This window comes from Pelophylax lessonae (genome assembly GCF_965119305.1).
Source record: "Pelophylax lessonae genome assembly, chromosome: 8".
Lineage (NCBI taxonomy): Eukaryota > Metazoa > Chordata > Amphibia > Anura > Ranidae > Pelophylax > Pelophylax lessonae.
The window spans coordinates 75,529,990-75,545,123 of record NC_138775.1 but is presented as its reverse complement, the minus strand read 5'-3'; the positions used below and the strand labels follow the sequence as shown (position 1 = coordinate 75,545,123).

Here is a 15,134-nt window from a genome sequence, read left to right as displayed (position 1 = left end):
AAAAAACTTGATGGACGGTCTAACCCTTCCAACAAAAAGGATTTGGTTAGGGATACTGATTAAAAATCTGACGTCCAAAAAATTTCTCAGAATGTGACTGGTCTTAATCATTTTTTTGTTAATCCATTTGGCTGACATAGGTCTCCCAGGGTTTTACATAAGAGACCTATTGCATGCACACATATATCTATGGGGTTTAGGATGCAGTGACAACAATGATATTTGTTGCAGTTAAGTCGTGCATCAAGCTTCAGTATCTCCGTCAATCAAACCCTTATTCTCCTGCTCATGCTGTCAAGTAAAATAACAAATACATTTGTACACACATCATTGCTGTCATTTTTTAGGGAAGCAGCCACCCATTTACAAAATAATGTAATTTTCATTTTGAAAGCAGTGGGGCAGTCAAAATGGCACTGGGATATTACATTAACCACTTTACTACCAGTCACGTAACCTCTACGTCGGCTGACTTTGAGTGGTTATACCGGGATGATGCCTCTAGCTAGAGGCATCATCCCGGTACCGTTGTTTGAAGCCGACGGTCGGCTTTCCGTCGGTAACGATCGATGCGGCTCGGGAGCCGCTCGATCGTTACCCGGGGGGGGCGGGAGGGGACGTCCCCCCCCTCCCGCCGCCTTCCGCGGCTTTGCTCGGGGCTACCGTCCCACCGGGAGCCCCGAGCACCCAGCCGGCACGTCCGCCGGCTGGATGGAGTCCCGATGAATGCCGGAAACGGCATCGATCGGGTCTCCGATGACGTAACCCGGAGGCGGCGTCCATGACGTCACGTCCGGGTTACTGTGCTGCAAAAGGCGGCAGATTTGAAAAACGGCTGTATGCAAAAATGCCGTTTTCGGCGTTTTGCATACAGGGAAGTGTAGTGGAGGGGTCTAGGGTCTTTTAGACCCTCGATCCCTCCATAAAGTGTACCTGTCACGACATATTGCTGTCACCAGGGATGTTTACATTGCTTGTGACAGCAATAAAAGTGATCAGATTTTTTTTTTTTTTAAAAACCTGTAATAAAGTTTAAAAAAAAAGAAAAAATAAATAGGAAAAAAAAAAAAAAAAAAATTTAGCCGTCCCCGTCACCGTTAGCTCGCGCACAAAAAAAAACGTATACGCAAGTCGAGCCGCAAATGAAATCGCTGTTCAAACCACACATGTGAGGTATCGCCGCGATCGCCAGAGCGTGGGCAATAATTAAAAAAAAAGAGCTACACTCTTACTCTAAACTGGTAACCGTTAAATAAATTTAAAGCGTCGCAGATTGAGATCTCTATTGACCGTAGTTTGTCGCCATCCCACGGGGGGGCGCAATTTTAAACCGTAACATGTTTGGTATCTATTTACTCGGCGTGATATCATCTTTCACAATATACAAAAAAAATGGGCTAACTTTACTGTTTAGTATTTTTTAAATGCAGTGAAATGTGATTTTTCAAATTTTTTCCAAAAAAATGGCGTTTTAAAGACCGCTGCGCAAATACCGCGTGACAAAAAATTTTGCAATGACCGACATTTTATTCTCCAGAGTCTTTGCTAAAAAGATATATATAATGTTTGGGGGTTCTAAGTAGTTTTCTAGGAAAAAATACTGGTTTTAACTTGTGAACAAAAAGTGTCCGAAATAGGGCTGGGGCTAAAGTGGTTAAAAAGATGCCTGCAAAAACAATAAAAAGGGTATATAAGCAACAAGTGCCAATTTTTTGCAAAGTATCAAAAGCCTGATTCATCCATGACAAGTTCTTGATATTGTCTATTGGGTGCTTTGTTTGAATTTTCAATTGTAACAGGACAATTCATTTGCTATAACAATGAGTCTCTGTCACACGGTAGTTCAACCCGCTGCCAGTAAATCACTACTCCATCACATCTTTGCTGGGGCATTTTAGTGGCATGTTAGTAATATAGTAGATCTAACTCTGAACCGAGTTACCACTTTGTATTCCTTCTCTTCATCCTATAAAAAAACAAGGCGTTTGCCTAATTCTTCTAAAGTCATAGCTTTCAAAGAAAAAGGGGCTATATGAGAATTCCCAATTTTTCAAATTTTAAAAGGAATTAATGTGGAAATGTGAAAAGATGTCATTAGCAATGGCAGTAATGGTTATGAAGTCTGTGAACAGATTTGGGTAAATTTTTCCCAAACCATACTCTATCTAACCAAGTACTCTAGGGAAACTCTGATGCAACTGTAGCAAACATATTTTAGTTTTTTTAAAGTGCATGCCCACCTTTGCAGTTAAATTTGAGAAAACTTCAATATATGTTTATGTGCTTCCATTAACATTGCATACCTGAAAGCAGTTTTAAAAAATATTTCCTTTGGATGTTTGTTTGGAGCAGGCATCTAGGCAGACTACAAGCCACTTTGGACAATTTCACATTGATTCTGTACTTATATGAACATATGAAGGGGGCTGAATATGCCAGCCCTTTCCACCCACCTCCTCAACTCAAATAAGTTCTACTATAGCTCCTATAAATGGTGGACAGGAGAATAAATGAAAGGTCTGCCTAGGGAAAAGAGGGGGGGGGGTGTCATTGGAGGATGGGACATTTCAACTAAAGCAGGAGCCAGCAGCATAAGGAACACATTACTCTGATAGTAAGTCATGTCCCTTGTATGTTTTTTTTTTTTTCCATTTAGGCTTTAATATATCTACATGACTTATTTTACAAATAAATACCTAATACATGGAAAGGAATCTCAGAGTAGTACAGAATAGTTAAAGAGACAGTAAAGCAGAAGCAGCTTGCTTTGAGGTTCCCTTTGTCTATTTGAACCCTCATACTAAATGTAGAACAGTGGCTGCTGGAGTACAGTGGTGCTGCAGTCATTGATTGACTGATAATTTTTCAATTTGCTCAGTAGATTTTTAAATTAAGTTTTTTGAGCAGGTGTTGCTTGCAGGCCCACCAATGTCTTGACTTTCAGCCAGTTCATCAGGAATCGTTTTGAAATGTGCGCCATCCATGGCCAGCCTAAGACCTTGGTAAGGGATGAGGCACTGCTGTGACGAATCATTGAGTTCTATACTTTACATATGAAAAGAAAAGTTTAGCGCCACTTGCTGGCTGAAATGAAGACTACATAATAATATTCAATATTTCATATTTACCATTTAAGGTCCGCCTTGTAGCAGTTTTACCAGTGGCGGCTAGTCAATAGGGGTGACAAAAAAAAGTTTACCTTTAATGACAGCGGGGCGCCAGATACACTGCTGGCTATGGAGAGGGTGGGGGTTTTGGCATCATGTTCCTCTTTCTTGTAAGCTGATTGGCATCCTTTTTGAGTGTCCTTTGGGTGCAGAGCGATGCGCCCCGAACACTCCACTCATGATTGCCGCCCTGTGATTGGTCCAGGACGTCCAACATCGTAGGGGCGCTGCTTGGGCATCACTCTGTCTGCTTCCTGCCTGAGCCTCACCCCATGCAGACGTCGGTCTTTCCATTGTCTCTCTCTTTATGAAAGCAGCACCTGCACCTGTCAGGCTGCCTGCAGGAGATTAAGAAGAGATCACCTGCTTATCCCACTGAGATAAAGGAGATGAAAAGATGTGTAAATGGGACAACGCCTCATTACTTCCAGCAAGAAGAGAAGAAAGCAGGGCTCAGGAGACGCTGATCTACAGCTGGACATGGACAGGATCTCTGCAGTCTCCAGGAAGGATCCCTACCAGGGGATCAATATCACAGATTGAGGGGGACACAGCCCGCATTACCTGATATGGGGTCACTGGAGATCACACGCATGCAATAGGCTTACATGCTGCAGGGATGCAATGTTACATAGTTACATAGTAGGTGAGATTGAATAAAAACAATAGTCCATCCAGTTCAACCTGTGTAGGTGTGTGTGGCTGTAATCATCTAACATAGCCCTTAATGTCCTGATCCTTGAGATGTAAATCTAAGAGTCTTTTGAAAGCCACCATACTACCCGCAGAAACCACCTCTTGTGGTAGACAATTCCACAATCTTGTAGCCCTAACAGTAAAGAATCCTCCTCGTTGCCTGAGGTTAAAATGCTTCTCCTCTAATAGCATTGTATGTCCTCGAGTCCTCATGCAATTCCTTCGAATGAACAGCTTTTTTTCTAAGCTGAGATCCCCATTAAGATATTTACAAATTGCTATCATGTCCCCCCTCAGACGTCTCTTCTCCAGGGAGAATAAATTGAGCGATTGCAGCCACTCTTCAATAGTTAATGTAAAACAGCAATCTGGACAAGGATGGGGGGTACCAGTGATCTGGTAAAGGTAGTGAGCTGGGAGGAGACTGGACTGGTCTAGCTGGGTGAAGCTAATGCCAGGTGGCCAGTGCCAGGTCCAGATGCCATGCACCAACCTTAGAGCTGTGTGTGTGCCTCTGTCATCTACATACTGCAGGCACAGCATTGCAGGGGCAGAGAACTGCTGGGAAAATCATCGAGTTGCTGAGCAGAATTCAATAACCTGTGGAAGGAAGCTTGTCATCCATGCCAGGCTGGGGGGTGGTACTGCCATAGCAGGGAATCCCCACATCTGCTCCATTTCATTCATTTGTTCTCTGTGCAACCGGTGGTAGGAAGCAGCTGGCTGAGAGATTGGCAGCATCTGGTGGGAGGGGGAGGTTTAAAGGGCCTTGATGCCCCCTGGCACATGGGATGACACCTTACTTATGTGTAGGCATTGGCACACCTCCATTGAATTTGTAGAGTTGCTCCATTGTTCAGGGCAGCTTTTTGACTGAGAGAGCAGGAGGGAGCCCTCAGCCCAGTCGATCCCCAGAGCTCTGCGAATACAAAAGGTGAGTGGAAGCAACCCCCATCACCAGCTTGCCAGGGAAGGAAGGGGATGGATCATGTAATGGCCCATACTGAAAGGATTTAGCAAAAGTTTGTTACCAATCTTGCTAAATCCTTCCAGTATGGGCCACTACATGACTATGAGCTTTCTGGACTGTTATCAGTTAGCATTGTAATCCCCATGAACTACAAAACACCTCCCCCTGTTATGAAGAAGAGAAGGATGCCTTGCCTCCACTCACAGATTTTAATGAAATAATTTTCTTTTGTAAATGAGGTCCTATTAATTGGATGCATTAAAAATGTATGTGATTTTACCTTTAATATTCTCTTTAAATGCCTCCAAAAAGTAAAAAAGGAAGTCTAATTTATAAGGAGTTCTACTTTTTTTGTTTTGGGTAACAAAGCAAAAAGTAGAAGTCCTTCTAAATCAGACTTCCTTTTTTACTTTTTGGAAGCATTTAAAGAGAATGTAAAAGGTAAAATCACATACATTTTAAATGCATCCAATTAATAGGACCTCTTTACAAAAGAAAATTGTTTCAGTAAAATCTGAGAGTTGAGGTAAGGCCTCCTTCTCTTCATCATAGGGGGAGGTGTTTTGTAGTTCATGGGGATAACAGGGAACAATGCTAACTGATAACAGTCCAGAAAGCTCATAAAGTTATCAGCTCACAAGATTCCTGGCTGCGTGAACAGTTCATTTATTTATTTATTTATTTATTTTGCCCAACAAAATAAAATGCTTTTAATTGTATTTTTAGAGGAGCAAATAAGAGAAATGTATTGTTAGTGTTTAAATACACTTTAACCACTTTAGGCCCAGAAGGATTTGCCCCCTTTCTGACCAGGCCCTATTTTGCGATTCGGCACTGCGTTACTTTAACGGACAATTGCGCGGTCGTGCGACGCTGTACCCAAATGAAATTTACGTCTTTTTTTCTCACAAATAGAGTTTTCTTTTGGTGGTATTTGATAATCTATGCAATTTTTTATTTTTGCTCTATAAACAAAAAAAAAAGAGCAACAATTTTGAAAAAAAAAAAACCTATATTTTTCACTTTCTGCTATATGAAATTCCAAAAAAAAAAATTAAAAATCTAAATTTTTTAACATTTTAGGCCAATTTGTTTTCTGCTACATATTTTTGTACCTTTCACATTTGTGTGACCTCAAAGTCACGCAATTTTTACCACGTTTTTTGCCGCGAAGCAATGCCTATTACATTTTTCTGTTTGCGCCCTCCCAAAATTTTTGAGCACCAGCCGTCACTGAGTTTTACTGCTACAGGGAGGCACCTGTGCACTGGATCACGTATATATACATGTCCCGACTCTTCCGAGTAGGGGGCCTGTCGATAGGCAGAGAGACAGAATGGTGATCTGCTTATGTAAACAAGGAAGATCACCTCTCTGACAAGAGGGAGGGGATGGAATTTGTGTCCCTGCAAAGCAGAGAATAAATTCCATCTCTTCCCCTAGTAAAAGTCCCTCACACAGTATAGTAATACACTGGCTAGGCACACAGTTAACCCTTTGATCGCCCCTGATGTTAACCCCTTCCCAGCCAGTGTCATTAGTACAGTGACAGTGCATATTTTTTAGCACTGGTCACTGTATTACTGTCACTGGTCCCCAAAAGTGTTGAAAGCATCAGTTACTGTTAGAATGTCCAACACAATATCACAGTCCACTTATAAGTCGCTGATCGCCACCATTACTAGTAAAAAATATAAATATCCCATAGTTTATAGACGCTATAACTTTTGTGCAAACCAATCAATATATGCTTATTGGTATATTTTCTTACCAAAAAAATATGTAGCAGAATACACATTGGCCTACATGTATGAAGAAATAATATTTTTTTCAATTCTTGTATAGATTTTTATAGCAGAAAGTAAAAAATATTGTTTTTTTTTCTTCAAAATTGTCGGTCTTGTTTTGTTTAGAACACAAAAAAAATTAAAACTCAGAGGTGCCCAAATACCACCAAAATAAAGCTGTATTTGTGGGGGAAAAAGAACACACATTTTATTTGGGTACAGAGCTGCATGACCGCACAATTGTCAGTTAAAGTAACGCAGTGAAGTATCACAAAAAATGGCCTGGTCATGAAGGGGGTAAATCAATTTTTTCTTTATTTCTGATTATAATAAATGAAAAAATACAATATGTAGAATACCACTCTACATTTCATTTTCTTAAAAGCATCCTCTGTTACATATTCATTCCCTTGTGACAGGCAGTACAAGTAGGAAAACTGATTGATACAGTGTATTTTGTCAATTTGATGCAGATGTCACATTTACTTACCATAAACCCACCCTATGCAGATACATTCAAACACTGCAACAAACAGAAGACACATCCCACTGGCTGCATATGAGTCAAAAAGTTGGAAGATATACATTCCTCCCTTAAAACAAAGAAAAGAAAAAAGATTACATATGCAAAGTGTTGGTACTATCCCTTCAAGCAAATTCATTATTTTTTTTTTTTCCAAAGTAAATTTTTATTGACTAGGAAAACAACAAACAACAAGAACATGCGAGTGTACAGTTGCATTATAGAAAAATGTTGTTTACAAAGTAGTGATAACAATAGCAATAAAAAAGTAGACATCTATAAGGCATTTAGGTATGACATAAAATGGTTATAGGAACCAAGGTCATATAATACAGAAAAAATCAATGGCAATAACAAGGTGGACATCCATAAGGCACACAAGCATGGCAGAAATTTGGATATAGGGACCAAGGTCATAGAGTGCAGCGAACTTCATCAGGTGTACAAAGTCGTCCATGCTGCCCATTGTTTATCAAAGGATTTGATGGATACGTGGGTTCTAGCAGCAAATAATCTTTCATATTAGTGGTTTAAGTTGACCTGTGCAAGAACTTCAGAGGGGTTGAGGGGGGTGTTGTCTTTCCAATGCCTGGCAATGACTAGTTTGGCTGTAAGCCGTATATGTAGTGCTATGGATTTGTATTGGTATGGGTATTGGTCAATGTTAATATGGAGAATGGCCAAGGTGGGGTCAGGGGGTTTCAGAATTCCCATAATATCGGCTATAATTTACGAAGCCAATTAATTCTTAAATGTCTAAATAAGGGAGTTAGTTGTTACATGTTACACCCCAGGTTACAACCCAAATCACCGCTTACCACGTTTGCATTTTTTTTAATATTTATAAATATATAGGAAGTAAGAAGAAGTTGGCTTCACTGTATCTGCAGAACCCTTGACACCCAACTGAAAAAGCAGTGAATGATCAGCACATTTCTTTCGCTTTCTGTATATGTCACTTAAACTGATCATACTATAATCTGATTGCACAATATTCTCAAACGTTACCACCAAGTATGGGGTTTATTATGAACCTCTATGAATAAGCCAAGGAGGTGGAGCAAAACACATCATGGAACGTGGCCTGGGAGACATACTGGACTGTTGGAAGTGTAGCGTCTTTACATCACAGAATTATAGGGCCTGTTATTGATCATGCTATTTAATCATTACTCAAATTGAACTGGAAAATGTGGAACTTGGGTGAAAGTTGTGTGCATCTTGGGTGAAGATACTAATATGTGTAGGAGCCTACTTGAAGGTGTACAAATTGAATGCATTGTTTACACAGGGTTTCACATTATAGAGTTTTGATCAACATAAAAATTGTAGTAGAAAGATTGTAATCAGGTTGAAATGTGTATTGCCAGCTATGGTCCAAACAATCCTACATTTAACTCAACCATTGTTTGTTAAAGACAACAGCCTAATACATGTTATAGAATATTCTAAGGCAACATAAATTAGAAGAAACTGGAACAATACTGAAAAATACACCCCTTAAAATAATCTTACCTCAGTTAACATTATGAGGCCAATAAGGTAGGATACAATGGAGAGCGCTAAGATTAATAATTCTCGTCTGTAGCCTCTTCTGAAAATCTTTGGATACATGTCCACCACTGCAGTTACCAAGCTCTCTACACACACAAACTGCAAGCATAAAGACTGCATGATTAATATCAAACCATATTCATAATTTCTAAGTAACAAAGGTGACAAAATGTTACCGTTAAAATAAAGTACTTAGGGAATATTTTAAGGGTCCATGCACACTGGGCTTAAAAATGCTATTTCTACAGGTGTTTTGTGTTCTGCCTGTAGAAGCTGGTCAGTGTTATCCTATGTGTCCATGCACATTTGGATGTTTAGAGCAAAAAAAAAAAAAAAATCCTTCTGCATTGCATTTTTTAGAGGAGTTTTCTGGCAGAAAAATGCTAAACTCTCCTAAACATGCCTAAACGCTTGTACAAAAATACTCTATATAAGCGTTTTTTTTTCTGCTAATTTAACTTAGTATAACTCGCTCAAGTATAATGGTGATGTCAGATTGAAATGTTCATTTTTTTTCTGCTGCAATTAAACCACATTTACAGGTCTTGGACTTTTTCTAGCTTGTAATTAGACATTGAAAAGAGAAGCTGCAGACTGATGAGCTCACCTGGGTGGAGGAAGGACGGATGAATTAAAAGTTCTCCTCCTCTTTTCATAAAAGGCTTTTCATTAATGGAAGCTATAGTACAGCTTCTGTGAATGGTGGAGGGGGAGGAAAAAGAGGGCATAGCCAGCACATAACTGACACGTAACTCAGCACTATTAGTCCCTGCTGCACCAGAAGATTACAGCTGTGGAGCATGGGAGAGGAGCAGAGGATAAAGGATTTCAACCATGACAGCACAAGGGACACTTTGGAATAAATGTAAGTACCATCCCTTGTGCTGATTTTTTTAAAGTGACTCTAGTCCATAACAAGAAGGAGTTTAATAGAAACAAACCACAATAACAAAGTAGAATAAAATTAAACAACTTAATGTTAAATGATAAATAATACATGACTTAGGGCTCATTTATACTTGCTTCAACTTCAACACACATTAAAGTGCCTACCGCTTCAACATGCTTTTTTAATGTGTTTTTGATGCTTCTGTGATGCTTTGGTGGTGCTTTGATGATGCTTCGGTGGTGCTTTTTTGAAGCTTTACTGAAGCTTGGCAGATGCTGTGTGTGTGTGTGTGTGTGTGTGTGTGTGTATGTATATCTCATAAGTGCAATTTCTCTAAAACAAGGTGAGGCTAAAGCTGAATTAAAGCCTCTCAAAAGCTGCAGGTGCTTAAAGCAAGCTTTGCTATAGACTTCTATGGAGGCTTTGAAGATGCTTTAAAACACCACTAAAGCAATATGGGGTTTAATTTTTAAAGTGAAGCCTAAGCAAAGCAAAGCAAAACCAAGGTGTAAACAGGATTGCCAGCTTAGCATTTTATTTACATAGTTACATATTTAGTCAGGTTGAAAAAAGACACAAGTCCATCCGGTTCAACCATAAAAAAAAAAAAACAGTATTGAAAACCCTACTATACAATCCCATATACACAATCCTATACCCGCTGTTGATCCATAGGAAGGCGAAAATAAACCCCAGCAAAGCATGATCCAATTTGCTACAGAAGGGGAAAAAAATTCCTTCCTGATTCCCCGAGAGGCAATCGGATATTCCCTGGATCAACTTTACCTAAAAGAAAATGTAGTACCCATTTATACTATGTACACCTAGGAAAGAATCCAGGCCTTTTTTAAAGCAATCTAGTGAGCTAGCCAGAACCACCTTTGGAGGGAGTCTATTCCACATTTTCACAGCTCTTATGGTGAAGAAACCTTTCCGCATTTGTAGACCAAATCTGTTTTCCTCTTACCTTAAAGTGAACAACTCAAACCCAAGTTCACTATATGGACCCCTTATGTATTTATACAGTGGGTACGGAAAGTATTCAGACCCCCTTAAATTTTTCACTCTTTGTTATATTGCAGCCATTTGCTAAAATCATTTAAGTTCATTCTTCTTCCTCATGAATGTACACACAGCTCCCCATATTGACGGAAAAACACAGAATTATTGACATTGTTGCAGATTTATTAAAAAAGAAAAACTGAAATATCACATGGTCCTACGTATTCAGACCCTTTGCTGTGACACTCATATATTTAACTTCATTTGAGTCCAGCTGTGATTGATTATACTGATTGGACTTGATTAGGAAAGCCACACACCTGTCTATATAAGACCTTCCAGATCACAATGCATGTCAGAGCAAATGAGAATCATGAGGTCAAAGGAACTGCCTGAAGAGCTCAGAGACAGAATCGTGGCAAGGCACAGATCTGGCCAAGGTTACAAAAAGATTTCTGCTGCACTTAAGGTTCCTAAGAGCACAGTGGCCTCCATAATCCTCAAATGGAAGACGTTTGGGACGACCAGAACCCTTCCTAGAGCTGGCCGTCCGGCCAAACTGAGCTATCGGGGGAGAAGAGCCTTGGTGAGAGAGGTAAAGAAGAACCCAAAGATCACTGTGGCTGAGCTCCAGAGATGCAGTCAGGAGATGGGAGAAAGTTGTAGAAAGTCAACCATCACTGCAGCCCTCCACCAGTTGGGGCTTTATGGCAGAGTGGCCCGACGGAAGCCTCTCCTCAGTGTAAGACACATGAAAGCCCGCATGGAGTTTGCTAAAAAACACCTGAAGGACTCCAAGATGGTGAGAAATAAGATTCTCTGGTCTGATGAGACCAAAATAGAACGTTTTGGCCTTAATTCTAAGCGGTATGTGTGGAGAAAACCAGGCACTGCTCATCACCTGTCCAATACAGTCCCAACAGTGAAGCATGGTGGTGGCAGCATCATGCTGTGGGGGTGTTTTTCAGCTGCAGGGACAGGACGACTGGTTGCAATTGAGGAAAAGATGAATGCGGCCAAGTACAGGGATATCCTGGACAAAAACCTTCTCCAGAGTGCTCTGGACCTCAGACTGGGCCGAAGGTTTACCTTCCAACAAGACAATGACCCTAAGCACACAGCTAAAATAACGAAGGAGTGGCTTCACAACAACTCTGTGACTGTTCTTGAATGGCCCAGCCAGAGCCCTGACTTAAACCCAATTGAGCATCTCTGGAGAGACCTAAAAATGGCTGTCCACCAACGTTTACCATCCAACCTGACAGAACTGGAGAGGATCTGCAAGGAGGAATGGCAGAGGATCCCCAAATCCAGGTGTGAAAGACTTGTTGCATCTTTCCCAAAAAGACTCCTGGCTGTATTAGATCAAAAGGGGGCTTCTACTAAATACTGAGAAAAGGGTCTGAATACTTAGGACCATGTGATATTTCAGTTTTTCTTTTTTAATAAATCTGCAACAATGTCAACAATTCTGTGTTTTTCTGTCAGTATGGGGTGCTATGTGTACATTCATGAGGAAGAAGAATGAACTTAAATGATTTTAGCAAATGGCTGCAATATAACAAAGAGTGAAAAATTTAAGGGGGTCTGAATACTTTCCGTACCCACTGTACATGTTGATCATATCCCCCCTTAATCTCCTCTTCTCAAGAGAGAATAAATTCAGTTCCTCTAATCTTTTCTCATAGCTGAGGTCCTCCATGCCTCTTATCAGTTTGGTTGCCCTTCTCTGCACTTTCTCCAGTTCCCCGATATCCTTTTTAAGAACTGGTGCCCACAACTGTACTGCATATTCCAGATGAGGTCTTACTAATGATTTGTACAGGGGCAAAATTATACAGTATCTCTCTCTCTGGAGTCCATGCCTCTGTTAATACAAGAAAGGACTTTGCTTGCTTTGGAAACAGCAGCTTGGCATTGCATGCTATTATAAAGCTTATGATCTACCAGAACATCCAGATCCTTCTCCGCTATGGATTCCCCCAGTACTACTCCACCTAGTATGTATGATGCATGCATATTCTTACCCCCCCAAGTGCAAAACTTTACATTTATCAACATTAAACCTCATTTGCCACATAGTGGCCCAATGAAACAGTGCATTGAGGTCAGATTGTAAGTTGGAGACATCCTGTAAAAAAGTTATTCCACTGCAAAGCTTGGTGTCATCTGCAAAGACTGAAATGGTACTTTTAATCCCAGACCCTATATCATTTATAAAGATATTAAAAAGTAAGGGTCCCAACACTGAACCTTGGGGTACACCACTGATAACTTTAGACCATTCAGAGTAAGAATCATAACCACTACTCTCTGAATTCTATCTTTTAGCCAATTTTCTATCCAATTACAAACCGATCTTTCCAAGCCTGTAGACTTTACCTTATACATTAGCCGTGTGTGGGGGACTGTGTCAAACGCTTTTGCAAAATCCAAGTATACTACATCAACAGCCACCCCTCTGTCCAAGATTTTACTTACCTCCTCATAAAAAGAAATCAGGTTTGTTTGACAACTTCTGTCTCTCATGAATCCATGCTGTCTGTTGCTTAAAATATTTTTTTCCAGCAAGAACTCATCTATGTGGTCTTTTATCAAACTCTAATATCTTCCCGACTATAGAAGTTAAACTAACAGGTCTATAGTTACTTGGCAAAGACTTTGACCCCTTTTTTAATATAGGCACCACATTGGCCCTACACCAATCCAGTGGTACTATTCCAGTCCTTAACGCGTCCCTAAAAATTATAAACAAAGGCTTAGAAATTACCGCACTCAATTATTTTAGGATGCGTGGGTGGATGCCATCTGGTCCAGGCGCTTTATCCACCCTTATTCTGTCTAAATATTTCTGAACCATATCACTTTTGAGCCATTGTGGATCATTTGGGGCTGTGTCAATACCGTCCTCACTATGGTCATGAGCTCCCCCATGCTTCTTTGTATATACAGAGCTGAAGAAAGTATTTAATAAATGTGCCTTCTCTTTGTCCCCAGTCACCCACTCCTGGTTATTTTGTAAAGGGCCTACATGCTCAGACCTAACCTTTTTACTGTTAATATATTTGAAGAATTTTTTGGGGTTTGTCCTACTATCTTTTGCAATCTGTCGTTCATTTTGAATTTTTGCATCCCTGATTTCCTTTTTACATATTCTGTTATATTCTTTGTAACAATTAAACAATGATAGTGTTCCCTCATTTTTATATTTTTTAAAAGCTCTTTTCTTTTTATCTATAGCTTTTTTAACTTTTGCTGTGAGCCACATAGGTTTTATTTTTAGCCTTTTAAACGTATTACCCATGGGAATATACTTTGCAGTGAGTTTGCATAAAGTCTTTTTGAATAATTCCCATTTCTTTTCTGTGCTCATCGATGCCAATATTCCCTCCCAGTCTAAATCCTGGAGAGCAGCCCTCATCCTTGGAAAATTTGCTCTCTTAAAGTTAAGTGTTTTTGTATTTCCTGTATGCGTTAGCTTACAGCTAACATTAAATTAATTCATATTATGGTCACTGCTACCCAGATGTTCTTTTATATGAACATTGTTAATAAGCTCTGCATTGTTTGAGATTACCAGGTCCAACAGAGCATCATTTCTAGTGGGGGCCTCAATAAACTGCACCATAAAATTGTCTTGTAATAGGTTTATAAATTTGTGCCCTTTAACTGTTCCAGCAGTGCCATTACTCCAGTCAATGTCTGGGTAGTTAAAATCCCCCATTATTAACACTGTCCCAACCCTTGCAGCCCTTTCTATCTGTGCCAGGAGCTGAGTCTCCACCTCCTCATTAATACTGGGAGGTCTATAACAAACTCCAATGATAATCTTTGTTTTACGCACACCCATGTACATTTCAACCCATACTGCTTCAGATTCAGCACACTCTCCATTAACTAGGTCATCTTTCGCACTCACTTTGAGATCACTTCTCACATAGAGACAGACACCACCACCCCTCCATTTTACCCTGTCTTTCCGAAAGAGAGCATATCCAGGAATATTAATAGCCCAGTCATGTGAAGAATGAAGCCAAGATTCAGCAATACCAATTAAATCATAGTTCTCCTCGTGCACCAGAGCTTCCAACTCACCGATTTTGCTTGGCTGACTTCTGGCATTGGTGAACAAACACTTTTAATCATTGTCCCATTTTGCAGACTTATTTTGCATGTTTTTTATTTTGGTACAAATAGTACCATTTCCAATGGTTGTTTGTAACATGGGAACCTTCTTATCCTCTACCATAACTCTCCCCCCATCTTTCCCCATTCCACCCACCAATAGGGGCTGACCCCTGTCTGACCTGTCTGCCCCATTATAATCTAATTCACCCTCCCCTCAATCCTAGTTTAAAAACTGCTCCAGCCTTCCCATAAACCTCTCCCCCAGCACAACAGACCCCCTTCCATTTAGATGCAAACCATCTTTAGCATATAGGTTGCACCCCAATGAAAAGTGAGCCCAGTGCTCTAAAAACACAAATCCCTCCTTCCTACACCAGGTCTTTAGCCATGCATTCAGCTCTCTCTTCATCTCCCCCTG

At 40.2% G+C, this 15,134-nt stretch overlaps 1 protein-coding gene across 1 annotated transcript in view; it reads right to left on the bottom strand.

The window, feature by feature from the left end:
- The window catches only part of SLC6A11 (solute carrier family 6 member 11), a 423,717-nt gene that overhangs the window by 49,858 nt on the left and 358,725 nt on the right, over positions 1 to 15,134 (bottom strand). Inside the window, exons 11-12 of the mRNA XM_082265786.1 lie at positions 8,659 to 8,796; positions 7,111 to 7,213 (exon numbers count right to left, since the gene is read on the bottom strand). Coding sequence (XP_082121912.1) covers positions 7,111 to 7,213; positions 8,659 to 8,796 — 241 coding nt within the window. The remainder of the gene's footprint in view (positions 1 to 7,110; positions 7,214 to 8,658; positions 8,797 to 15,134) is intronic.